Below are 25,222 nucleotides of genomic sequence, written 5' to 3'. Positions count from 1 at the left end.
AGAAAGAGAATGGCCCCTGAGGGTAGGCCTCTGAAATGGCCACTTTAGGGATGGCTGTCTTTTATGGTCGAAGGCGAAGGGATGAAATAAGCCCTGGTCTCCTGTAGCACTCCCAGGCTTATTAGGACCAGGAAATTCCCACCTAATAAATTTTGGTCAGACCGGTTGTCTGCTCTCAAACCCTGTCTCCTGATAAGATGTTATCAATGGCAATGCGTGCCCAAAATTTCATTAGCAATTTTAATTTTGCCCTGTCCTATGGTCCTGTGATCTCACCCTGCCTCCATTTGCTTTGTGATATTTTATTGCCTTTGAAGCATGGGATCTCTGTGACCCACACCCTATTCGTCCACTCCCTCCCCTTTTGAAAATCGCTAATAAAAACTTGCTGGTTTTGCAGCTCAGGGGGCATCATGGAACCTGCTGACATGTGATGTCTCCCCCGGACACCCAGCTTTAAAATTTCTCTCTTTTGTACTCTTTCTCTTTATTTCTCAGACCAGCCAACGCTTAGGGAAATAGAAAAGAACCCACGTTAACTATCGGGGGTGGGTTCCCCCAGTACCACAGCCTGAAGGATGAGGCCAAATGACTGCAGGTCTGAAGCACAGCCTGCAGCAGGTCAGCAGCTACAGCTACCTCCCTGGCTAGTTACGAAGTTTTTTCAGGGCAAATGATGGGCGGGTTGGCACATTAGTGGGGAAAAAAAAATATGGAAACAAATATTACGAAGACAACAAGCAATTTTGCTATCACTGATGGAGCAAGAATAAAACTCCATCTCAAAAAAAAAGAAGAAGAAGAAAGGGAATCCTGGCCTAGGCCCAGGGCCCAGTGGGACCTCTGGGTCCACAGGTCCACCCAGCCATTTCCTTGGCCTTCATATGTAATCAAAAAGGACTCACTTGATAGTTGACAGAAGCCTCACACTGGGTATTGGCCTGGGAAGCAAGAGCTGCCACAGTGGGGAAGACCCAGAGAATAAATGACAGGGAGCCTTGCTTCCCAGTGGGTCGGATGCAGGGTGGTGGTCTGCCTCATAGATACTTTTTTTTTTGAGATGGAATTTCGCTCTTGTTGCCCAGGCTGGAGTAGAGTGGCACGATCTCGGCTCACTGCAACCTCCGCCCCCTGGGTTCAAGCAATTCTCCTGCCCCACCCTCCCAAGTAGCTGGGATTACAGGTGCCTACCACCACGCCCAGCTAATTTCTGTATTTTTAGTAGAAATGGGGTGTCACCATGTTGACCAGGCTGGTCTCGAACTCCTGACCTCAGGGGATCCGCCCACCTCGGCCTCCCAAAGTGCTATGATTACAGGAGTGAGCCACCGTGCCCGGCCATAGATGCTCATTTGATTTTCCAGTCTGGGCCCAACAAGACACAAATGGTCCCTAGCAGCTGACAGCAGTCTGCTGCAAACACAGCAAAGTTGAGTCCCAGTTTCAGCTGCAGTGACCACCAGCCAGCCTCTGTCATGGCCCCCAAGTGCTGGGCCCAGCAAGGTGGGCTCATGAGCAGTAAGCAACAGTGACGGGTGGGGCTGAGCAGGATCCCAGCATCATGGCTCTGGCTCCCCAAGACGAATCCAGATCTGCCACCCAAGTTCCCAAGTATCCAGCCTGCCAGTGACAGAGACCAGTGTTGGTCTCCTCAAGGGACTGAGTAAGGAGACTAACCAACCACCTGGTGCAAACTGAGTCCCTTCCATGAGGGAAGGGGCCACAAGCAATTCATGGGTTTTTTTTTTTTTTTTTTTTTTGAGACAGAGTCTCACTCGGTTGCCCAGACTGGAGTGCGGTGGCGCGATCCTGGCTCACTGCAACCTCCGCCTCTGGATTTTGTGAACCAAGCAGGAGGTTGCTTGCCCTGCATCCTGGCAGGAGCCAGCGATTCTCCTGCCTCAGCCTCCCGAGTAGCTGCTGGGATTACAGGTGCCCATCACCATGCCTGGCTAATTTTTGTAGTTTTTCGTAGAGACAGGGTTTCACCATGTTGGCCAGGCTGGTCTCCAACTCCTGACCTCAGGTGATCCACCCACCTCGGCCTCCCAGAGTGCTGGGATTACGGACGTGAGCCTCCGTGCCTGGCCATGTTTTCTTTTTTTAGCTTTTCATTTTGAAATATTTTCAACCTTACAAAAAAGTTGTGAAAATACTACAAAGACCTCAAAAACATTTTGCTAAGTTGTGCCAGACACGAAAGACCACATATTGTATAGTTCCATTTATATGAAATACCCAGAAAGAGCAAATGAGCTAAATGCATGCCCCAGACGCTCATGTGCTGGATTTAATCCCCAATGCAACATTTTGGGAGGTGGGGCCTACTAAGAGGTGACTGGGTCCTGAGGGCAGAACCCTCATGAATGAATTTTTTTTTTTTTTTTAATTTGAGACAGAGTCTCACCCTGTCGCCCAGGCTGGAGTGCAGTGGCACAATCTCTGCTCACTGCAACCTCTGCCTCCCGGATTCAAGCGATTCTCCTGCCTCAGCCTCCTGAGTAGCTGGGACTACAGTAGATTGCAGACCTGAATATGGGAGACTATCTTGATTACCTCAGAGTTGGGAAGAATTTCTTAGATAAGACACAAAAAGAGCTAACCATAAGGTAAAACACTGATTCATTTGTTACAGTCAATTTAAGAGCTTCTGTGCATCAAGAGACACCATCAGGAACCTGGAAACACAAGCCGTTGGTGAAAGAGAGCCTCTCCCTGGGGGCAGGTTTTGGCTACTGTCAGGAAGCATGCTGGAGTCACAGCAGTGAGTGACATAGGAGCTTGCTTGTGCTTACCTGTGCACTGGGACGCCGTGGGTGCTGGAGCACCACTTCCATTGCAGTGGAAGGATGGCCTTGGGCCCGCCCCACTGTTGGACTTCTTGGGCCCAACAGAACCAGCTCCTGTGGCAGACTGCTCTGGCCACACAGTCACTTCGTGCCCCAATGTCCCAACGTCCAGTTTTGTTTGTTTTGTTTTTGGAACAATGTCCATCCTCTGCTGGGGAACACACAGCCTGGATCTGGGATCATAAGGTTATGCACTGTGACTCTCTTACGAGGCTTCTGCTAGAAACGCCACCTGGCTCTGTCTGTACCACAGTTATTTCTAGCACCAGGGGTGTGCTCGATTTTGTGAACCCAGCAGGAGGTCGCTGGCCCTGCATCCTGGCAGGAGTCAAAGCAGCAGTCCCAAGTGTGAACTGTGTTGCATCCAAAACCTCCAAAGACCCACCAAGGCCTATGTGCCTTTCTTAGTGGCAAGAGATCAAAAGTGCAGTAACTTGAATTTTTGCCCAGGCTGGAGTACAATGGCGCAGTCTCAGCTCACTGCAACCTCTGCCTTCTGGGTTCAAGTGATTCTGTCTCAGCCGCCTGAGTAGCTGGGATTACAGGTGCATGCCACCATGCCCAGCTAATTTCTGTATTTTTAGTAGAGACGGGGTTTTGCCATGTTGGGCAGGCCGGTCTCGAACTCCTGACCTCAAGTGAGGACAGGCCCAGCCTGGGAAACTCCTGTTTTTAAAACCATCAAATTGGCCAGGCTTGGTGGCTCACGCCTGTAATCCCAACACTTTGGGAGGCCAAGGTGGGTGGATCACAGCCCCCAACATGGGCAGGCTGTATTTTTTTGTACTTTTTATAAAAATACAAAAAATTAGCTGGGTGTGGTGGCGGGCACCTGTAATCCCAGCTACTCAGGAGGGTGAGGCAGGAGAATCGCTTGAACCTGGGAGGCAGAGGTTGCAGTGAGCTGAGATCACACCACTGCTCTCCAGAAAAAAAAAAAAAAAACAAAACGGGAGTGTCCCTGCACAAGCTCCTCTCTCTTTGCCTGCTGCCATCCACATAAGATGTGACTTGCTCCTCTTTGCCTTCTGCCATGATTGTAAGGCCCCCCCCGACTTGGGTATATCTTTATGAGCAGCGTGAAAATGGACTAATACACTGGGCATGTTGGTGCATGCCTGTAATTCCAGCTACTCAGGAGGCTGAGGCAGGAGAATTGCTTGAACCCAGGAGGCGGAGGTTGCAGTGAGCTGAGATCACGCCATTGCATTCCAGCCTGGGCAACAGAGTAAGACTCTGTCTCAAAAAAATAAAATAAATAGGCCGGGCACGGTGGCTCATGCCTGTAATTCCAGCACTTTGGGAGGCTGAGGTGGGTGGATCACAAGGTCAGGAGATCAAGACCATCCTGGCTAACATGGTGAGACCCCCATCTCTACTAAAAAATACCAAAAAAATTAGGTGGGTGTGGTGGCGGGCATCTGTAGTCTCAGCTACTTGGGAGGCTGAGGCAGGAGAATGGTGTGAACCTGGGAGGTGGAGCTTGCAGTGAGCCGAGTTCGTGCCACTGCACTCCAGTGTGGGCGACAGAGCAAGACTCTATCTCAAAAAAAAAGAAAAGAAAAGAACAGAGAAGCAGAGAGAAGCCAGGCTAGCTGCCCCAGTAAAGACCCAGGCTCTCATGATCCCAGGCCACTTCCAGACTGAATCAGTTCTCAGCTGTGCCGCAAGTGATCCCTGCCCTACAGGGATCCGCACACATTACTCAGGAAACTGTCTTCTCACTATCCAGAGTTTTTGAGAGTTTTTATATATTCTGAATACAAAGTGGTTTTTAAAAATCATATGTATGATTCACAAATGTTTTATCTAAGTCTATGTTTCTGTTTTTGTTTTTTTTGAGACAGAGTCTCCCTCTGTCTCCCAGGCTGGAGTGCAGTAGCGCGATCTCGGCTCACTGCAAGTTCCGCCTGCCTGGTTCACGCCATTCTCCTGCCTCAGCCTCCTGAGTAGCTGGGACTACAGGCGCCCGCCACCTCGCCCGGCTAGTTTTTTTTTGTATTTTTTAGTAGAGACGGGGTTTCACTGTGTTAGCCAGGATAGTCTCGATCTCCTGACCTCGTGATCCACCCGTCTCGGCCTCCCAAAGTGCTGGGATTACAGGCTTGAGCCACCGCGCCCGGCCTGTTTTTGTTTTTTTTTTTGAGACAGAGTCTCCCTCTGTCTCCCAGGCTGGAGTGCAGTAGCGCGATCTCGGCTCACTGCAAGTTCCGCCTGCCTGGTTCACGCCATTCTCCTGCCTCAGCCTCCCGAGTAGCTGGGACTGTAGCAGGACGAGCCGCAGACAAAACTCCTCAGACACCAGATTAAAGAAGGAAGAGGTTTTTTATTCGGCCGGGAGCGTCGGCATCTATTGCATCTTAAGAGCCGAGCTCCCTGAAGAAGAAATACTCGGCCTTTTTAAAGGCTTACAACTTTAAGGGATCCATGTAAAAGGGTCATGATAAATCAAGCAAGTGTGGGGAACGTGACTGGGGGCTACATGCATCAGCTAACAGAACAGAAAGTTTTACAATGCTTTTTATCTTACAGTGTCTGGAATTTACAGATAACACAAGTAGTTTAGGTCAGGGTTTGATGTTATTATTATTATTTTGTTTAACTCCTAGGGCCGGGTGGTGGTGCCAAGGTTGTCTGGCTATTTATCTTACTTTTGTTTCTTTCTGTCTTTCCTCCTGTTTTGTGAACTAGGCAAGGTGGCGGGGGGGAGGAGGTCAGCAGGAGTAGTAGTGGTCTCCTTCCTTAGGACTACAGGCGCCTGCCATCACACCTGGCTAATGTTTTGTATTTTTTGTAGAGACGGGGTTTCACCGTGTCAAGCCAAGATGGTCTCGATCTCTTGACCTCGTATTGGGATTACAGGCGTGAGCCACCGCGCCTCACCGAGACTGTAGATTTTTGCAACTTTTTTGTAAGTCTAAAATAAGCCTGTAATCCCAGCACTTTGGGAGGCTGAGGCAGAGGATCACTTGAGCCCAGGAGTTTGAGACCAGCCTGACCAACATAGCAAGACTCCATCTCTGGGGGGAAAAAAAAAAATTAGAGCCTGTGGTCCCAGCTACTTGGGAGGCTGAGGTGGGAGGATTGCTTGAGCCCAGGAGTTCCAGGATGCAGTGAGGCATGTTGAGGCACTGCACTCCAGTCTGGGCAACAGAGCACGATCCTGTCTCAAATATAAAATGATTTATAAATAAACTGTGTTGTTCAAGCTCAGGGTCTGAGTTATGCACCGCTTATGATCTACTCCACAGAAGTTCTGATTTCTTTTCTGTGCAATGGTTCTGCCAGCCTTTCTGCCTCCCAGAGGTCCTGGAGGGTGGGCATCACAGGCTCCTTAGGGCTCTGTGGAGGCTCAGGGAGGAGCTTTCGCTTCCCTCCTGATACTGGTGCCTCCAGAGCTAGATAGGAAGATGGAAGCTGGGTGGCCTGAGCAGGGGTGGGGGCTTGGCTGGCCCTTCTGTCAGCTTGAGCTGGCTTGAGCCCAGGCAGGGCCCTGATAGCCTGGATAGGCTCAGAGGGAGGGAGGTGGGGACCAAGAGACCCGGGGAGGGCTCCTGGAGCCAAGACCCAGGTCCCTGCCCTGCATATCCGCCAGGGGACTTCCTCAGAAGCTGCTGATGTCAGGCTTTGGCTTCCTGCTGCAGAATGAGGGGATGAACTCCAAAGGGAGGACACTCAGGCCTTGGAGGAAATGAGAGCTTGGCCGACAGGAGGGCCTGGACTCATGAAGACACATGGACACCCACAAGCACAAAGACATGGGTGTGTGACAACGGACCAAGGGGCATGCAGATATGCATGCATGGTGCACACAGGCACTCTGGGCACAGCCCACTGGCACCGTCAACCGCTGTGTGGTGGCCTGCATCCCACCCTTCAGGCAGGCCCCGTGGGGCAGGTTTCAGGGAGGAAGGAGGCTGAGTGGGCAGTCTGAGGACACGGCCACCACTGCTCCCTGGCACTGCATCTGTGTCCCAGGATCTAGGAGGCACTCTTCCATCACTGAGCCCCAAGATGACTGTCACACCTTGGTCTAAAGCAGGGGCTGGGCCTGAGCCCTGGCCCCTGCCCTGGAGGAGCACACAGAGCCCCCAGCTGGGGCATATCTGGTTTCTGGGGGCGGGGGCGGGGGCAATACCCAGAGCAGGAGGAAGAAGGGATTCTGAGAGAGCCCGGCAGGCTCCAAGCCTCAGGCTGGAGCTGGGCTTGGGGCAGCAAGGAAGGACCAGGTGCGAGGGCAGAGCCATGCGGCCCGACCCCTGCAGCACGGACTGTACCTGCGTGTGGTCTCCCCAGCTCCTGCCCATGCTTCTGGGTCAGTCTGGACTTTGCCACGTCTGACCAAAAGACACCGCAAACCCACTCAAGCCAAAAGAGGAAGTGGCCATTAGGCACAACTGCTTAGACTGGGAGGCCAGGGGCGCTCCAGGCGGGGCGAGGGAGGTGGCCGGGGGCGCTCCAGGCAGGGCAAGGGGGACACCCAGGGCTCCAGACAGGAGTCCTCAGGTGCCGCCTTTCCTCTGCCTGGCGGTGTGGGGTCTGTCCTCCTCAGAGTGGCCCGCCACAGTCCCCCTCCCCACTCCGAGTTTCCTGTCCCAAAGTTCTAAGGAAGTTTCCAGAACTATGTCTTACCATCTTGAGTCAGCCTCGGCTCAGTGTCCATCTCACAGGCCTGGAAGGGGCAGGAGTCAGCGCCGTCCAGACCACAGGGCCTGAGTGTGGGGAGGGCTGCTGTCTTAGGTAGGCTGTGGAGGGTTGTTACCTTGAGGCAAGAGGGCTGCAGGGCAGAAAGTCACGGCAGGTGGCTGTTGTGGAAGGCCCAGGAGAGGCCCGAGAGAGGGATGGCCCACAAGGGTTGACCCTCCCGCCACCCAGGGGGCCCTTGTGCAGGGAACCCCTGCAACCGACTGAGGCTGGCAGGCATGAGGTTTCCTGAAGGAAAAAGAGCTTGGGCCGGGCGCCGTGGCTCAAGCCTGTAATCCCAGCACTTTGGGAGGCCGAGACGGGCGGATCACGAGGTCAGGAGATCGAGACCATGCTGGTTAACACGGTGAAACCCCGTCTCTACTAAAAATACAAAAAAATTAGCCGGGCGAGGTGGCGGGCGCCTGTAGTCCCAGCTACTCGGGAGGCTGAGGCAGGAGAACGGCGTGAACCCGGGAGGCGGAGCTTGCAGTGAGCTGAGATCCGGCCACTGCACTCCAGCCTGGGTGACAGAGCGAGACTCCGTCTCAAAAAAAAAAAAAAAAAAAGAGCTTGGTGGGGCCCGGTGTGGCTGGGGGGCGCTGGGACTCCATTCGGAAGCCAAAGGCACTGGGAAGGGCTTCCGCAGAGGAGGGTGCAGCAGGGGTTGCCAAGAACAGTCTGGATGGGGGCAGGGAACAGATAAGGTGGGTGGGGGAGTCAGCCGGGAGCCTGGAGCTGGCTCCAGCATAACGTGGGGGTCTCCAAGGCCCTGGAGAAAGTGGGGTGATGCAGCAGGGGGCACACCCACACCTGGAGCTGACCCAGATGGACAGCTTGGGCTCTGCCACATGGGACTAGGCAAGGAAGCAGCACGAACAAGCAGGAAGTGGCGAGGCAGTTTCCAGCTGGCTTCTCTCCCCTGTCCAGACTTTGGTTTCCTCCCTGCAGGCCTGGCCTGGCTCCCTGGCTCTGTGTGGTATGGTCACACCCCCACGCACCCCCTCCACTGAGTTGGGGCGGGGAGAGCACTGAGGCTGCTCTTCCTTTCCTGGGCTGACCTCTGAGCAGCAGACGGGGCTGAGTGTTCCCCAGCTCGCCTCTACACACAGCCCGTGCCACCGCAGCCGACGGCACCATGAAGGACGAGGTAGCTCTACTGGCCACCGTCACCCTCCTGGGAGTCCTGCTGCAAGGTGGGCTGGCTCCTATCTAGGAAGAGGGTGGGCCTCAGATCCCTACAGCCTGCCCTTTGCCCCCTAGGTCCAGGTGGAGGGCAGAGGCAGGGACTCCAGCCCAGGTCCAAGCTGGAGGAGGGTGGGGACTTCCAGGGACCTGGGGGGGCACCTGGCTGTGAGAGCTGTAGGACTTGGGGGTGGCAAGGGTGCCAGAACAAATGGTGGGATAGCCATGGGCTTGGGGAAGCTGAGCCCTGCTCTTTCCAGCTGTCCCCTCTCTGGGCGTCCCAGCAAGCGGCCCCCAGTCCCTGGCCCTGCTTCAAAGGAGGCACCTCCATACTGGGACCATGTGGAGCAGGGCAGAGGTGGGACTCCTTCCTCCAGCCCCCTAAAAGGAGCCTGCTTAATGCCTTTCTCAGACTGGCCCTAAAGGACACATTCCGGGGCCAGATATCCTAGCCACTTAGAGACACCACTGCCCCACAGTGTGTGGGCTAGGATAAGGCACAGCCTGGGGAGGGGGCTCTGAAGAGGCTGAACAGACAGGCCAGCCTGACCTCCAGCTGCACCCACACTGAGCTGGATGGCCACCCTGTGACACCCGTCTGCAGGGTGCCCAGCACCAAAGGTGCCAGGGCTGCAGGACTCAAGGGGAGATGGTCAGACGGGAGGTCTCGGGAGGGACTGCACAGCCAGCACTGGCCTGTGTGTGGTCTCGCCTGGCCTCCCCTGACCGAGGGAAGGGCTCCTGCTCACAAAGAAACTTTGGGGCCAGCCCACCCTCTGCAACTACCCCAGCCCTGGGGTCCTGGGGTTAGGCTAGGAGAGTCCCAGCTGCAACCTCCTGGGAGCAGAAGAGAAGGTGTCTGTCAGATTTAGGCCTGGGACCAGAATGCAGGAACAGAGAAACAGGTTTGGAGCCACAGGGACCCAGGCTTTAGTGATCCTGGCCTGAGGCAGGGTCAGAGGGCCCTGCTGGTGGGCTCTGGTAGGTGGGTGACCAGGGACTGTTAGCTACAGGGAGTGTGCTTCCTTGCACCTGGCAGGATGCGGCCAGCTCTGCCCTCAGGCTCCCGAGGCACTTGCTGGCCAGGGACCTGAAAGCTGCATTTGCCTGTGTTTTGCGAGTGAAATGATTCAGAAACAAGGACTCAGGTGATCTCTCTCTGAGCAGGTGTCCCTGTGCCTCAATCACCCACCCTCCCCCATACACTCACAGGTTGGGACAGGGCCTCTCTGTGCCCCAGGCTTCAGTCCTGCCCTCCCCGCTGAATGTCAGGGACACAGGGCAGGCCAGGGATGGGTCAGAAGGGAGGTCTCCTCACTCAGGAGAGAGCGGGGAATTGTTCCGCCTTAGGGAAGAGAGGACACGGCCAAGTGAAGGATCCTTCCCACTCCCATCTCCGGGGCTTCGGGTGTCCAGACCTGACTCCTGCTCCCCCTCCTCCCCCAGCCTACTTCTCCCTGCAGGTGATCTCGGCGCGCAGGGCCTTCCGCGTATCGCCGCCGCTCACCACCGGCCCACCCGAGTTCGAGCGCGTCTACCGAGCCCAGTGAGGCGCGGCGGGAGGGCGCGGGACGGGAGCGAGCCCCGGGCGGGTCCAGGTCGCAGGACCAGCCCGGCCGGCGTGCTCATCCCACCCGCCCACCGCAGGGTGAACTGCAGCGAGTACTTCCCGCTATTCCTCGCCACGCTCTGGGTCGCCGGCATCTTCTTTCATGAAGGTCGGGGTGTGGGGCTGGGGCGCACGCGCTGGACCCCCTGGCGGCCGCGCAGCACGCTCACGAGGTCCGCGCGCACCTCTCGCAGGGGCGGCGGCGCTGTGCGGCCTGGTCTACCTGTTCGCGCGCCTCCGCTACTTCCAGGGCTACGCCAGCTCCGCGCAGCTCAGGTGAGGGCCGGGCGGGCAGCGGGGCGGGGCCGGGGAAAGGTCGCGGGTGGGCGGGGTCCTGGGGAGCGGGACCCAAGCTGGGGGCGGACGACGGGCCGGAGCCCAGCGCCTTTGGGAATTCGGTGGGCGAGCCCTAGCGGCGGCCGGAGGAAGTCCCCGCGGGGCCGGGGCTGGGGCGGGGAAGAAGCGGGGCCTTCTCGCGCCACCGCCCCGCTGACCGCCGCCCGCAGGCTGGCACCCCTGTACGCGAGCGCGCGCGCCCTCTGGCTGCTGGTGGCGCTGGCTGCGCTCGGCCTGCTCGCCCACTTCCTCCCGGCCGCGCTGCGCGCCGCGCTCCTCGGACGGCTGCGGACGGTGCTGCCGTGGGCCTGAGACCAAGGCCGCTGGGCCGGCGGAGCCGGGAACGAAGAGCCGGAGCCTCCAGCTGCCCCGGGAAGCGGCGCTCGCCTCCGCATCCTAGTCTCTATCATTAAAGTTCTCGTGACCGAGACCCGGGCTGCGTTTTCTGGGTCCGCGGGGGTGGCGCACCGCGGGCTACGGACCCTGGAGGGGCCCAGCCCAAGCCCGGGCAGCCCGGCGGGCTTCCTAGAGGCGGCGTGGGAGGGGCTGCGAAGGAATGGGACCTCCCCCTGGGGCGGGACTGGATCCGGTCTTCACCTCCCACCCCACTCCCTACTCAGCCTCTGGGTTACAAGGCCGCCCAGTCCTGCCGGGGTTCACCCAGCTAGCGCTCAGCGGTCTCCTCACCGGTCCCCCTCCTCAGGGGCCTCCCCTCTCCTGACTCTCAGCCACCCAGTCCCTCGTTCCCTGGCCTTCGCAGCTGACACTAGCCTGCAGGCGCGGGGCCCAGCAACTAGCTGTGCAGCTGCAGTGCCACCCACAGCCTGTGGATCTCTCCCCGGGTGAGGGCAGGGGCCTTTTGGTCAGCACTGGGTCCCCCTTGTTAACTGTAGGTGTTCAGGGCAGCCCTCCCAGGTCCGCAGAGCTGCGGGCACCATGGGAACATAGTGAGTCAGTGACAGGTGGTCTCAAGGAAATGTCCAGAAGGCTTGGGGATCCAGGGGAGGCCCACAAAACAAACAAGTGACTTTTAGCCGAGTATGCAGGAGAAACGGAGAAAGGAGAGCTTGCCAAGCAGGGGCAACGGTGTGTGCAAAGGCCCTGAGGTGAGCGGGAGACCCTAACGTGCCAGAGGAGGGTGTCGGGGACCCAGGATGAGGACCAAGCTGAGACACACGGAGGGGAACAAGGAGGCTGGGAAATGCCTTCAGCTTGAGGAGCTAAGGGAAGGCCTCATGGCAGGCCTTGGACATGGGGGAGGCATCGGGGGACTTGCTGTGGGTATTGTGGTCCCGGATTCTGAGCTCCTTTCACCAGTGAATTACTGCCTTTGCGGCCTGATCTTAGGAACGGGGGTGAGGTGGCGCCGAGGTGGCACTGCGCCTGCAGGCCAGGCTGGGTCCTTGACTTAGCAAGGCAAGGTCGCTGCTGATGCTGGGTGGGGAGGCCCAGTGCTGGGCTTAGTTGGCACATTGGGGCACAGACCAGACAAATGAAGCCAGGCGCAGGGGCAGAGGGAGATGTCCAGGGCGTTCACATTGGAGGCACACACTTCATTAACCCTTTATTACAAGTCACGCTCTTATAGAAGTATATGTGGACTTACGTGAAAAAATCAAATGTATCCAAGAATAAAAAACACAGCACATAAAGTAGTATATGCATTCCAGTGTTCGCGCCAGAGACAGCGGGCGCCCAAGAAAAAGCTCTTCTAAAACGGCCTGACTGGGGCAGGCCGGGTGCGAACGGTTCCGGGCCTCAGGCACAGTGTGGGGGCCGCCTGCCTCCTCCGCGGCCCGGCGGGCGGGGGCAGCACCAGCTCCTAGGGCCTCCGGGCCAGCGGCGGACCCCAGGCTGGCCCAAGCCCGGCGCCAGGCAGAACCCTTCGGGCGGGGCCGTATTTGGCCCTCCGGGGACGGCAGTGACGACATCCCCAGAAACGTGGGCTTCAGGGCTGGCCACAGGGAGAAGCCCGCAGCTTAGTCGGCCTTTTTCAGGAAGATCTGGAAGAGCCGGACCCAGGGTCAGCAGGGCCTCTGAGCTCCGCCAGGGTCTCTCTGGCTACTCCCCGCGCCTGGCCTGGCCCTGCCCGGCCTCACCTCGCTCAGAATCACCCACACAGGGGAGTCCGTCTGGATCGAGAGGCGCAGCGCTTCCAGAGGGCCGAAGGCTGGGTCCACCTCTCCCTCTGCCACTCCCTTGTAGAAGGAGCCTGGGGGAGGGCAGCGCTGAGAGGGTGTCCCCGAACCCCAGCCCACGCTCTCCCCCAGCCCCCTACCCACCAATCTGGAGGTAGCCGTCGGGGCTCCGAGGGTACCGGAGGGTGGCGGTGCGGCCCTCCTGCAGGGCCTCCTTGTCCGACTGAGGGTTCTAGGGGCAGAACCAAGGGCTGAAGCAGGTGGCTGCGGGAGGCCCGACCTCAATGCACACCACACCCTACCGCACTTACGTCGAAGGGCAGCACCTCCACAGACGTGTTGAAGAGCTTGTCCTCCGGGTGCTCGATGTTCCCACTGCGGAAGAAAAACCTGCGGCCAGGCAGGCCTGTGAGCTATGCAGGGGCAGCGCTCCAGTACAGCAGCCAGCGCCCAGCAGAGAAAGGCCAGGCCTGCACCGGGGGCCCCCAGGCAGCTGTCAGGCTGTGCAAGGAGATCAGGGCCTTCCTCTGGGAGGATGGTGAGGTGAAACATGGCTGAGCTCCTAAGGGCTGCCTGACTTAGTCCTCACAAGGTAGCTACCGTTAGGAGGCCCACTTCAGATGAGGACACTGAGGAATGTGAGGTTGGTTTGCTGGTGGAGCCTACCCCTAGGGGCCACCCAGCCCCGCCCCCCATCGCAGACCCAGGCGCTGGCACTGACCGCTCCAGTCTTAGGGGCTGGAAGAAGCGGAAGCGGATGAAGTCCCCCGCGGCAGGGGTGAAGGCCCAGAAGAAGTCCTCGCGCAGGTAGGCCTTCTCCAGGGTGAAGTGCTGGTATGTCTTCAGGCTCGTGCTCACCTCTGCTGGCGGGTTCACATGCTCCTTCCGCAGCGCCTGCTTTCCAAAGTCCTTGTCCTGCAGCAGAGGAGGGACAGCAGTGATGGCATGGGCCCCGACCTGGACCCCGGCGTAGGGAGAGCGTGCAGGGCAGCCCACCTTCAGTTTCTGGATCTTGCCAGCCAGCGAGGAGTGAGTGCCCACATGCTGGAAGAGGGACGGCTTGAAGCGGATCCGCAGGTTGGCCTTCTGCCGGTCACAGTGCTTCTGTGGAGGGCGGGCGACACCCCAGGACTCGGCTGAGCCCTCCTTCCTCCACACGGCCTCTCCTGGAGGCTACCAGGGCCCTCCCACAGTTGACAGTGCCCTCTCTTATGTGATCAGATATAAGGACAGGGACAGTTTGTGCTGGAGGCTGCCTGCCCCTTGGCCCTGCCCCTGCCAATCCCTCCAGCTCTTGCTCACCGCATCCTTCTCGGGGTTGCAGACTTTCACCCACAGAATATGGTCCAAGAGCCAGTCAATGGGCTTGTCCCGGTAGAACATGAGGATGAACTCTACAATCAGGCTCAGGTCCAGCGACTTGAACATCTTGCCTGGTAGGAAGGGGGCCTGAGTGGGCAGTGCTGCTCTGCCGTACTTCCTTTCTCCCTGCAGGGTGCCCCCGAGAGTCCCACAGCAAACCCAGGGCAGGCTTCAGGCAGGTGTGAGCACAAGGGGGCAGACAGGTGGTGAGGCCAGATATGGCTGATGCACAGGCAATGGGAACAGGCCAGGCGGGGCTGCAGCACGCACACCAGGCAGGGCCCAACCTGGGCAAAGGCTCATAGCGGACTCAGCGTGGGACTGGGAGAGGATGGCAGAGGTGGGTGGGACTCAAAGGCACGGTCAGGTTAGGGGAGGGGCACACCAATGAAGCCCAGCTGGGAGAACTCCAGGATCATCCAGTCCTCTGAAGGCTGCTGCAGCGCAAAGTTCTTCATGGTGCTCAGGTAGTTGGGCTTGGCCACGATGTCATCCTCCAGCTGCAGGTTGAGCAGAGAGGGGCTGGGGCTCAGGAAGGGCACCCAGATGGACGAGACCCATAGCAGGGCAGGGCAGCGCAGGGCTTGGGGCTGACCTGCACGTAGTAGATGCCTTTGGACTGCGCGTACATCATGAGGAAGCAGTAATCGAGGTTCTGTTTGGTCCTCCACCTGCGGGCCAGGGCGGGGCCTCAGGAGCTCAGACCCCTCCCCCTCCAGTGTGGCTCCACGGAGAAGCCGCTGGGTGGGCAGCCTCTGTCCCCCCACCCCCATGCGCAGGTCCTCCCGTGGAGAATTCAGGGCACTGCAGGGAAACGCCCTGGAATCAGATACCAGTAGATGGGTTCCCAGCACAGGCGGGCAGGCTGCTGGGGCTATGGGGGAGTGCTAGTACCTGACTCTCTCCTTGGGGTCCCCAAAGGACTCTCGGAGGCGGGAGAAGTCAGGGTAGAAGTGGGGGGAGGGTGAGATGACCTCCAGGAGCCCAGAATGGATCTCCGTGGGGAACCTGGGGGACGGGAAGGCCCAGTCCGTACGCAGCCTCCAGGGGCTCCACAGGGGCTGGGCCACTCTGCACACCCACCCCTCCCCCACCAGGTCCCTGCCTCCCCACAAGATAGGAAAGGCGCTACCTACGGGGAGGCAGGAACCTGCCAGCACAACACCCCGCAGAGAGCCCTCCTGCCACCAGCTCTCTGGGGTCACCAGTACTCACAAGGCCTTGATGTTCTCTGTCACTGCCGAAGTGTACTGTGAGTCGGTCTGTGGGGAGACCAGGCACCCTCCCTTAGTGCTGCCGCTGCCCCAAAAGGCCTGGAAGGGCTTGGAGAAGGGGCATGGCTTCAGATGCCCCCCACGTGGAGGTAGCGAGCCTGCTGTGCCGAGAGCAGAGCAAGGGCACCCCCAGAGACAGCCCTTTCCCTTTGGGACTGGCATGGCCAAGGGTGGCGCGAGGGGTGTGCCTAGGGGTAGAGGGCGCCAGGAAGCCCCTTCTTTTCAACTTTCTATCTCGGAACATTTGCGAACGAAACTAGCAACTGAACTTCCCACAGCTTTCTCCTCCTGAATGGCTCCTGCTGTCAGTTCTATACCACGGGGGCTCCTCTGAATGTCCCCCAACCACGCGTCCTGGCTCACTTGCCTCAGCGATCAGCACCACGATGACCGAGTCCTCCTTCTCCTGCGGACTCAGCTCGGAGATGAGCGAGTGCAGAGTGTCAGTCAGGTACGAGTGCACCTCGCGCCGCACGCTCGGGATGCCCATCACCACCGACACTATGGGGGACGGAGGCGCGACGCTGGGAAGGGCGTGGGGGGAACCCGCCACCCCTACCCCATGCTCCTCCCTGCCCACGCCCCTACCTCCCGTGCGGCCCTGGCCCACGCGCACCGCGGGCTGCAGACTGCTCTCCTTGGCCAGCAGGTGTGGCAGGTGGTGGAAAACGGTGGGCAGGTGCAGCACGTGCCGGTGTGAGCCGTTCCACGGCTTCAATCGGGGGTCCTCTGGGTGGGTCGTGAAGGATCGGGACTGAGACCAGGGAGCCTACAACCAGCCCACCCCCGCCTTTTCCCCCTCCCGCCCCAGACCTCACCTGTTAGGCGGCCCCAGGTGCGATTGCCGTCTCCGTCTCGCAGCGCCTGCCTTTCCGACACGGCCCTCTTGATCTCGTCCAGCACCAAGTTGAGCTCCTTGGAGCGCTTGAGGCTCTCCTGCTCAGCTGCGTGCAACCGATCGCGCAGCGCCAGGAACTCCCGCTGGTAAACGTCCACAACGTCGCCTGCAGGTGGTACGCAAGCCGTCACGAGGGGGCAGTCTAGAGCCGCCCTAGGGCCCCTTTAGTGCCAGCGCACACATCTGGGTGCCCATCTGTGCAACAGCTCATTTACATCTGTTCTCGTGCCTGCCACACGTGAGACAGCTGGGGTCACTCTGAAATTACACTGACACGAATGCTTGTGGGGAGAAAACCAGGGGAATTTGCCCTCTTCCCGGGGTTATTTTATTCTCTGAGGAGGCGTCTGAAGTGGGAATACAATTTCCAGACCTAGGTAGGTGGATCCTAAGCAAGGGCTGGAACAGCCTCAGACCGAAGCCGCTCTGTCCGTTGGCCTCCAAAGCCCACTCTTGCTTTTTGCAGCACATGCTCCTTCCAGGGCATGGGATACCCAAGGTCCTGGTGCTAGTTCTTCACTGTCCTCGTGGCAGTCGCTGGTTGCCCACCTTGCCCTGGATTGTTAGCCTCACAATGGCCCGGGGGGTGGCTGCTGCAGTTCCAGGAGCCCACCTCACTTCATTGCTCAAGGACAGTCAACAGCAGCGAGGGGACTAGCTCTGAATGCTCTGGTGCCTGTGTCTCTGGAGACCTGTGCTGTGCCTGGGGCACCCTGAAGGGTCCGCATGCCCCCCCAGGGGACCCATGTCAGAAGCTCCAGCTGGGCCCAGGCATGAGGGCTGTAGGCAGATGGGCAGCACACAGGTAGGGCTGCCCGACAGTAGAGAGGCACCACCAGTCTGGCAAGGACCAGTGAGCAAGACTGAGATCAACAACCTCCCGGTGGCTGGGTGCCCACAGTCCCTGCGGAAGTACGCTCAAGGCCTCTGCCCGGCGAGCCTCTGAAAACCTATGTGGCCTGCAAGGCCTTATGTTTCCAAGTCTCCAAGTTTAAGACGCCTGACAGAACTCCCTCTACCCACAGATAGCTCTTCCATTCCTTGATCCTTGGTGGGTTCACAGACCCCAGAGTTCCGTGGGATGGCCTCACCCCGCCAGCGGCCCTGTGCGTGATCAAGGTCATGATCAGGCAAAGTCCAGTCACCTCAGGACACACCCCTTTCCAAAGCAGAGGCAGGAGGTCGAAGTGCCAAGCGACCAGGGAATAGGAAGGGGTGGACCTGGGCAGGAGGGAAAGGTGTAAGGAGCAGGGAGCCAAGTGGATCTTCCCTGAGGCATCTCTTACCCAAGAAGCTAGCCCCCGCCCTCCCACGCCCTGCCTCTCTGGGGCTAAGGCTGAGGCCAAGTGGAGCCTCTGGACAGGCCCTGGCGGGAGGGAAGGGGGAGTCAGATTACCGGATCTGCCAGGCTCCACGCTGGGCTCAGGGGCTAGGTTACCCTGGAAACCTGACCCTTTGAATGCAGAGCTGGCTACCCCCGACACTCACCCATTGCTGGGCGACACCGAGGTGTAGGCAGCGGTTGCCCACAGGGATGGGACTGGAGGTGCAGAGGCCTACAGAGCCATCAGGAGTGGGTTCAGAGCCACCTGCACCTGCAGGTGTGCCTCCCTCCTGCCTAGATGCCAGTCCCCGCTTGCCTACTTACAGCCACTGCCCATCCCCGAGCCCCACCCTGGCTTTCTCTGTCCCACATGACTGCCTCAGATGGACAGGCTGGGTGGGCAGTGGTGGGTGACGCTGCCTGAATCACCCTGGAAACAGCCTGCTCCTTACCCTGGCTTCCTTCCTAGGGGCCTCCCCTCTCCCCCAGGTCCTGTTTACCAGGAGGTAAAGGGACCCACGGGCTCCCACTTACACCAACCCTTCTGTCATTTCCCTTCACACTGCAGGCCCTGGCCCTGGGCAGCCTCCCCCGCCTGCCAGCTCCCCCACCCGCCTGGCCCTCAACTGTGGGTCGAACTCTGTGACTGCCTCCCCATGGGCCAGGCCCCATGCCAGGGCTCTGCCAAGCCATGCTGACACCCTCTAACCTTCAGGAGCTGGGGAGGCAGCTCAGGTGAGGAGAGGGGCCAGCCTGGGAGCCCCTGCCATACCTTCCTGCCTCAGGGCCACATTGTTAAGAACAGCAGCAATGAGGCCTGGAGGCTGTGTAACCCTCCCTGGAGGCGAGTCATTAGGACACCCTGAGGCCCGCAAACCACAGTTCCCCCTGCTTCCCTCTTGGTTGGGAAAAGATTAAAGAGCCAAGCTGGGGCACAACCTTTGTGCCCTGTATTCAGGGAAAAGGAACAGGATCAGAGGGGCATGGGCAGGTATCAGGCCCGTTAACAGTCTGCTGTCACCATGCATGTGTGCGGCAGATGTCTGTCTCCTCTCCAGACCCTGCACCCTCCTAGGAGTCAAGGAGGGTGTCCATCATGGCTGAGGTCCAGGCCTGGGGAGGGGGACAGCCTGGAGGCTGGGAGAGCTGTGTGGCTGAGACCCTGGGCTGCCCGCAAGGGTCTGCCTCCCTGGGCAGATCCTCAGCAGGTGCTTGGCTGAAGGCCACAGTTTGAGTGCTGGCAGAGCTGCTCCACAGGCCAGATATGAAACTGGGCCCCAAACCCTTCTCCAGGGTCCATTTTGCATTAGTCTAAAGAGGCCGTCCTGGGCTTGACCTTGGGCTTCCAGGATGACGCCCGCACCTGCTGTCCTTCCTCTCTGGTTCCCTGCCCACCTCCTTCCTTCTCTGCAGATTCCACTTCCTGGGTTCTTCCCTCAAGTTCCTGGACCCCCGCTGGCTGCAAAGTGGAGGCCAGGTTCCAATTTGGCCTCAGACTGGCTAAGCCTGGTTTCACCAGGGGCTTAAGACAGACTTTCTACATGTGACAATGAGATGGGTTCACATAATAGCCTGGATTCCTAGCTTCACTGAGTCACCACAGAAACAGTGACAGCCCCTCAACAAGGCAGGCCTAGGTCACCCCCTACTCATGCCTCACAGGATCCTTAGGCTTCCCTCCCCTAGGGGCTGGGTCCTTGAATCTAAGTGCTCCCCTTCTTAGCTCTCCTGTTCCCCAGGCCCTCAAAGAGCCAGCCTCCCGGATGCCCCCAGGCACAGCGGGTCCCACGGAGCCAGCGCCTCTCCCTCACTCTGCTGTCCCGGAGACTGGCTCCCTGTGGTAAGCCAGGCTTGCAGAGGTGGCTCCTGACATCAATCTGGCGGCATGTGGCTGCTGTGGGAGACACACACTGGCTGAGGACAAAGGGCAAGGGCTCATGGCTCTACCCACGACTGGAAGAGTGTGCCCTAGCCCTTCAGATAAGGCCCCACCTAGGCCTTCATGCCAGTCTGCTAGTCACCCTGCCAAGGACCCAGAATGTCCTTCCCCAGGTGACACACCCTACCTACAGATAATTCTGCCCCAGTCATGCCTGCCCTTGATAATATACGCCACCACCGGGGCCTCTGCCCCAGCTCTCCCTCCCCTGTCCTGCAGTCTCCCGGCAGAGTCCCTGGGTGATGGGGCTCTGGCCCTGGAGCCCCAAGGCCAGCCCAGGCCTCTGCTCTGACAGAACAAGTGCGGCAGGCGGGCGCGCTGGCAGAGCTCGGTGAGGGTAGCTGAGGCTCGGAGGGTCCGGAAGGGTCCAGGTCCTCCCAGCCTCCTCAGCCTCTCTGGGGTGGCGCTCCGGGACAGGGAAACAGGGAAGCAGGTGGCAGGGAGGCCAAGGGGGCAGGTGGCCTCAGCCCGCTTAGGCCTCCAGCAGGCAGGCAGGCAGGAGGCCACTCTCCCGGTACCTCCAGGCTAGGGGAAGAGCGCCTCGGAGGGCTCAGGCCCTACTCGGCCCCACCATCGCCAAGACCGGTCAGGGGGGCGGGGAGCGGGGAGCGGGGGGTCGGTCTGCACCCTCCGCCTGCAAGAGCGCTGGGCGGACGCGGAGGGCGGGGGCCAGCCCGGGAAGCTCGGGGTGCGGGGGAGGGGCTGGGGCCGCACAGGAGCGCAGGGCAGCAGTGGCCGGGCTGGCTCAGGACGCCTCTCCCTCCCTCCCCCGCTCCCATAGGCCGGATGCTGCCGAGGCGTTCCGGGCGCCCGGGGGTCGGCGAGGGAGACCCAGGACCGGGTGTCACGCCGGGGTCGCCCAGGCCGGCGCGGGGCTGCGGGAGGCAGGGTCGGGGGAGGGCGGGTGGGGGGATGCCTGACCGCCTAGCGGTGCCCTCGCGCCTGTGTCCCTCACGCCGGCCCAGGTCCTGCCCAAGTGGCTGTGGCTGGCGTTCCGGGACCTCTGTGACCTTGGGTCTGTGCCGAGACCCCCATGGGTCCCCAGCTCAGCTGCGCCCGCGGAGTCCGGTCCGGGGCACCCACGGGCGCGGCCAGCGCTGGGCGGGCAGGCGCAGCCCGGGCCCGAGGAGGACGCCGCGGCTCCAGCAGCAAACAAGTGGGGGAGGGTGGGAGGGGCGTCCTCCGCGCCGCCCGGGCGGGGAAGGGGCGCCTGCGTCGGCTTCCGGCCGCCTCCCGCGGCCACCGCCGGGCCCGCTCCCGCCGCCGACGCCCAGGTGCGCCAGGTGCGGGCCGGGCCGGCCGGGCGGGGGTCGCGCTTACCTTTCTGGCCGCTGAGTGCCGCGTACCAGGACAGCGAGAGGAAGGCGCACAGGCAGAAGAGCAGCAGCGTCAGGAAGGTGCCATTGCGGAGCCTCATCTCCTCCGATGCGCGGCGGGCGCCCGCGGGGCCGAGGCTGCATGGCCCGGGGAACCGGGGCCGGGGCGCAGGGGTCGAAAGGCGGCGGCTGCAGGGGCCCCGGCCCCGGGGCGGGGAGGGGCGGGGGGGCCGGGGCCGGGCAGGGACCGGGCCGGGGAGCGCGCCTGCCGCTTCTCAGGGCGCAAGCTTTGTGCCCTGTACTCAGGGAAAAGGAACAGGCTCAGAGGAGCAGAGGCAGATATCAGGCTCACTGCAGGTATCAGGGGCGCGGGACACTGGCGGCCTCGCCTCCGCGGCAGGGCCGGGCCAGGCCGGGCTGGGCTGGGCTGGGCGGCGAGAGCCGCGGCCCGGCCTGGATCTGGGGCCTGGATCTGGGGCCGCCGCGGAGTCGACGGCGCAGGGCGGGGCGGCCCGGATTTAAAGGGGCCGCAGCACCGCCGCCGCCAGCGCCGCGAGGGGCGGGGTGGGGGCCGGCGCACGCGATCCCGACCGGCTCCCGCAGCCCCGCTTGGGCTCGTGCGAGTCGGCCTCAGGTAAGGCCGGAGTGGGAGTGCGGGTCGACCGCAGCCGGCGCGGGCGGCGGGGGCGGCGCTCTCGGGCCCAGGTACTCTTCTCGGCAACATCTCCTCCGCGCGCGGACCCCGACCCCACTCGCACGTTCTCTGGGCTGTTTCCCGAGCGTGAGGGGCTCTGGGTGGCGCGGGGGACTGGGGGCTTGGAGGGGACTGGGCGCTTGGAGCCGGGAGCCACCGTTGCCTTCGGCGCCGCCCAGGGCGCTTTCCCGCTCAGGAGCTTCCTCTGGGGCGCAGGACTGAGACGCGCAGGGGCCCGGGAGGCGGGAACAATGGGCTGTTCTAGGGGGAATCAGGGCCAATGCTCGTGGGTGCAGAGGAATGACCAGCCCAGAACCGGACCGGCTTCCCGGGACAGTGGCGGCCCAAGCGCGCCGCTTACGGGAGCAACGGGCCCTGCTCCCGGTGGTGCAGCGGCCACCTCGCCCCGCGCAGCCCAGCCGGCTCTTGATAGGGGCCCACGCCTTCGGATTTTTGTGGGTTTTTTTTTTTGAGACAGAGTCTCGCTCTGTCGCCCAGGCTGGAGTGCAATGGCGCGATCTCGGCTCACTGCGATCTCAGCCTACGGAGTAGCCGGGATTACAGGCGCCCGGCTAATTTTTTTTCTTTTCTTTTTTTTTTTTTTTAAGACTTTGGGCAGCGCCTGGCCCGCTCCCAGCTTGGACCTCCCAGTCCTAGGGGCCCGGTTCCGGGTGGAGGCTGCAGGGACCTCTGCCCCGCCCGCTCGGGGGAGGCCTGAGGGGCTGGACTCAGACTGGGAGTGAATGCAGCTTTGTCTTCCTAGTCCAGCCCCGGCCCACACCTGGGGCTGGGTGGAATCGGGAGCTTCTACGGGTCTGGACAATTCTCCCACAGAGAGATTGATGCCAAGAAGTGGGTGGCCGAGCCAGAGGCCGAGGTGGGCTGGATCCTGAGGCCCAGTGTTAAAGGACAGGGCTCCCCATTCAGTGCTCCTGGAACATTCCGAACTAGAGACTGGGACTTGTAGGCGCCTTCTAGAGGAAACTCGTGTTTTCACAGGTGTCTTCTATGTGTGGCAAAGGATAATAGCTTTTCACTTAGGCTGTGGCATAAAGGGCCTTAGAAATTGTTAATGAGTTACTTAACGTTAAAACTTAGTCACCCAGGCCCGGTGTGGTGGCTCATGCCTGTAATCCCAGCACTTTGAGAAGCTAAGGCGGGAGGATCATTTGAGCTCACCAGTTCGAGACCAACCTGGGCAACATAGTGACACCTCATCTCTATAAAATTAAAATTTTTTAAACAATTGTTTTTGGATTTTTTTTGGTAATTTTTAAAATATTTATTTATTTATTTATTTTTGAGACAGAGTCTTGCCTTGTCGCCCAGGCTGGAGTGCAGTGGCCTGATCTAGGCTGACTGCAAGCTCCGCCTCCTGGGTTCACGCCATTCTCCTGCCTCAGGCTCCCGAGTAGCTGGGACTACAGGCCAACGGCACCACACCCAGCTAATGTTTTGTATTTTTTAGTAGAGACGGGGTTTCACCATGTTAGCCAGGATGGTCTCGATCTCCTGACCTCGTGATCCACCTGCTTCAGCCTCCCAAAGTGGTGGGATTACAGGTGTGAGCCACCACGCCCGGCCTTTTTTGTTTTGTTTTTAAAGATGGAGTCTCGCTCTGTTGCCCAGGCTGGAGTGCAGTGGCATAATCTCGACTCACTGCAACTTCTGCCTCCCAGGTTCAAGGAATTCTCCTGCCTCATCCTCCTAAGTAGCTGGGATTACAGGCGCGCCCCACCACACCCAGCTAATTTTTTTGTAGTTTTAGTAGAGGTGGGGTTTCACCATGTTGGTCAGTCTGGTCTCAAACTCTTGACCTCGTGATCCACCCACATTGGCCTCCCAAAGTACTGGGATTACAGGCATGAGCCACCGTGCCTGGCCTTTTTTTTTTTTTTTTGAAACGGAATCTTGCTCCGTGGCCCAGGCTGGAGTGCAGTCAGGCAATCTTGGCTCACTGCAACCTCCGCCTCCTGAGTTCAAGCGATTCTCCTGCCTCACCTGCCTGAGTAGCTGGGATTACAGGCATATGCCACCATGCCCAGCTAATTTTTGTATTTTTAGCAGAGACAGGCTTTCACCATGTTGGTCAGACTGGTCTCGAACTCCTGACCTCAGGTGATCCGCCTGCCTCAGCCTCCCAAAGTGCTGGGATTACAGGTGTGAGCCACCAGGGGCGCCCAACCTAATTTTTGTATTTTTAGTAGAGATGGGGTTTCACCATGTTGGCCAGGTTGGTCTCCAACTCCTGACCTCAGGTGATCCGCCTGCCTCGGCCTCCCAGAGTGCTGGGATTACAGGCGTGAGCGTGCCGGGCCAACAATTTTTTTTTTATTTTAATTTTAATTTATTTTTATTTTTTATTATACTTTAAGTTCTAGGGTACATGTGCACAACATGCAGGTTTGTTATGTATGTATACATGTGCCATGTTGGTGTGCTGTACCCATTAACTCATCATTTACATTAGGTGTATCTCCTAATGCTATCCCTCCCCCCTCCCCCCACCCCACGACAGGCCCTGGTGTGTGATGTTCCCCTTCCTGTGTCCAAGTGTTCTCATTGTTCAACTCCCACCTAAGAGTGAGAACATGCGGTGTTTGGTTTTCTGTCCTTATGATAGTTTGCTCAGAATGACGTTTTCCAGCTTCATCTATGTCCCTACAAAGGACACGAACTCATCCTTTTTTATGGCTGCATAGGATTCCATGGTGTATATGTGCCACATTTTCTTAATCCAGTCTGTCACTGATGGACATCTGGGTTGGTTCCAAGTCTTTGCTATTGTGAATAGTGCCGCAATAAACATATGTGGGCATGTGTCTTTATACCTGCATTATTTATAATCCCTTGGGTATATACCCAGTAATGGGATGGCTGGGTCAAATGGTATTTCTAGTTCTAGATCATTGAGGAATCACCACACCGTCTTCCACAATGGTCGAACTAGTTTACAGTCCCACCGACAGTGTAAAAGTGTTCCTATTTCTCCTTATCCTCTCCAGCACCTGTTGTTTCCTGACTTTTTAATGATAGCCATTCGAACTGGTGTGAGATGGTATCTCATTGTAGTTTTGATTTGCATTTCTCTGATGGCCAGTGATGATGAACATTTTTTCATGTGTCTGCGGGCCAACAATTTTTTTTTTTTTTTTTTTTTTTTTTTTTTTTTTGAGATGGAGTCTCGCTCTGTCACCCAGGCTGGAGCCCAGTGGCGCTATCTCGCCTCCTGCAAGCTCCGCCTCCCGGGTTCACGCCATTCTCCTGCCTCAGCCTCCTGAGTAGTTGTGACTACAGGCCCCGCCACCATGCCCGGCTAATTTTTTATATTTTTAGTAGAGAGGGGGTTTCACCGTGGTCTCTATCTCCTGACCTCGTGATCGCCCCGCCTCAGCGTCCCAAAGTGCTGGGATTACAAGCGTGAGCCACTGCACTTGGCCAGGCCAACAATTTTTTTAAGGAAAAAAAAAAAAAGTGAGTCAGCTGGGCACTGTGGCCTACACCTGTAATCCAAGTGAGACAGCCAAGTATAAAGGGGTCCCGGAGAAACTCCCACCTGCTGAAGCACTGAAAGAACTGGGTGGAGCCACAGAAGCTCCCACTCTGCTGGGGAGG

The 25,222-nt window shown here is 59.1% G+C and overlaps 3 protein-coding genes and 1 pseudogene across 5 annotated transcripts in view; 3 read left to right on the top strand and 1 right to left on the bottom strand.

The window, feature by feature from the left end:
- The first annotated feature begins 4,794 nt into the window (after positions 1-4,794).
- Positions 4,795-8,029, top strand: LOC126956928 (uncharacterized; annotated as a pseudogene).
- A 247-nt stretch (positions 8,030-8,276) lies between these two features.
- On the top strand, positions 8,277-11,092 carry LTC4S (leukotriene C4 synthase). The gene is made up of 5 exons (XM_050794267.1): positions 8,277-8,728; positions 10,164-10,263; positions 10,365-10,435; positions 10,521-10,602; positions 10,833-11,092. The coding sequence occupies exons 1-5, from the start codon at positions 8,671-8,673 to the stop codon at positions 10,972-10,974; spliced, it is 453 nt and encodes a 150-aa protein (XP_050650224.1). The 5' UTR covers positions 8,277-8,670; the 3' UTR covers positions 10,975-11,092.
- Positions 11,093-12,213: 1,121 nt separating this feature from the next.
- MGAT4B (alpha-1,3-mannosyl-glycoprotein 4-beta-N-acetylglucosaminyltransferase B) lies at positions 12,214-21,029 on the bottom strand. Its single transcript, XM_050794189.1, has 15 exons — positions 20,918-21,029; positions 16,255-16,440; positions 16,025-16,165; positions 15,804-15,937; positions 15,378-15,424; positions 15,057-15,170; positions 14,758-14,833; positions 14,548-14,662; positions 14,103-14,233; positions 13,797-13,904; positions 13,522-13,715; positions 13,112-13,190; positions 12,945-13,032; positions 12,762-12,874; positions 12,214-12,665 (listed from the first exon to the last, which is right to left on the bottom strand). The coding sequence occupies exons 1-15, from the start codon at positions 21,012-21,014 to the stop codon at positions 12,642-12,644; spliced, it is 1,647 nt and encodes a 548-aa protein (XP_050650146.1). The 5' UTR covers positions 21,015-21,029; the 3' UTR covers positions 12,214-12,641.
- Positions 20,863-25,222, top strand: part of SQSTM1 (sequestosome 1) — a 38,861-nt gene continuing 34,501 nt past the window's right edge. The window contains exon 1 of one of the 3 annotated variants that reach the window (XM_050794238.1): positions 20,863-20,994. The gene's annotated coding sequence lies outside the window, so the exon portion shown is untranslated. Of the gene's footprint in view, positions 20,995-21,525; positions 21,548-25,222 lie in introns of those variants that run through there. The other 2 variants (XM_050794236.1, XM_050794237.1) reach the window with 2 other exon arrangements.

This window comes from Macaca thibetana, chromosome 6 (assembly GCF_024542745.1).
Source record: "Macaca thibetana thibetana isolate TM-01 chromosome 6, ASM2454274v1, whole genome shotgun sequence".
NCBI lineage: Eukaryota > Metazoa > Chordata > Mammalia > Primates > Cercopithecidae > Macaca > Macaca thibetana.
Note: the sequence above shows the minus strand (reverse complement) of the source record. Positions and strands in the feature narration are given on the sequence as shown.

Bases quoted from the DNA above. Each gene is read 5' to 3' on its own strand.
- LTC4S (XM_050794267.1), top strand. From the start codon at position 8,671: ATGAAGGACGAGGTAGCTCTACTGGCCACCGTCACCCTCCTGGGAGTC. The intron at 10,264-10,364 runs GTGAGGCGCGGC...CGCCCACCGCAG, and splicing joins GAGCGCGTCTACCGAGCCCA to GGTGAACTGCAGCGAGTACT. The intron at 10,436-10,520 runs GTCGGGGTGTGG...CACCTCTCGCAG, and splicing joins CGGCATCTTCTTTCATGAAG to GGGCGGCGGCGCTGTGCGGC.
- MGAT4B (XM_050794189.1), bottom strand. From the start codon at position 21,014: ATGAGGCTCCGCAATGGCACCTTCCTGACGCTGCTGCTCTTCTGCCTG. The intron at 13,905-14,102 runs GTGAGCAAGAGC...CGCCCTCCACAG, and splicing joins GCAACCCCGAGAAGGATGCG to AAGCACTGTGACCGGCAGAA. The intron at 12,666-12,761 runs GTGAGGCCGGGC...CGGCTCTTCCAG, and splicing joins TGTGGGTGATTCTGAGCGAG to ATCTTCCTGAAAAAGGCCGA.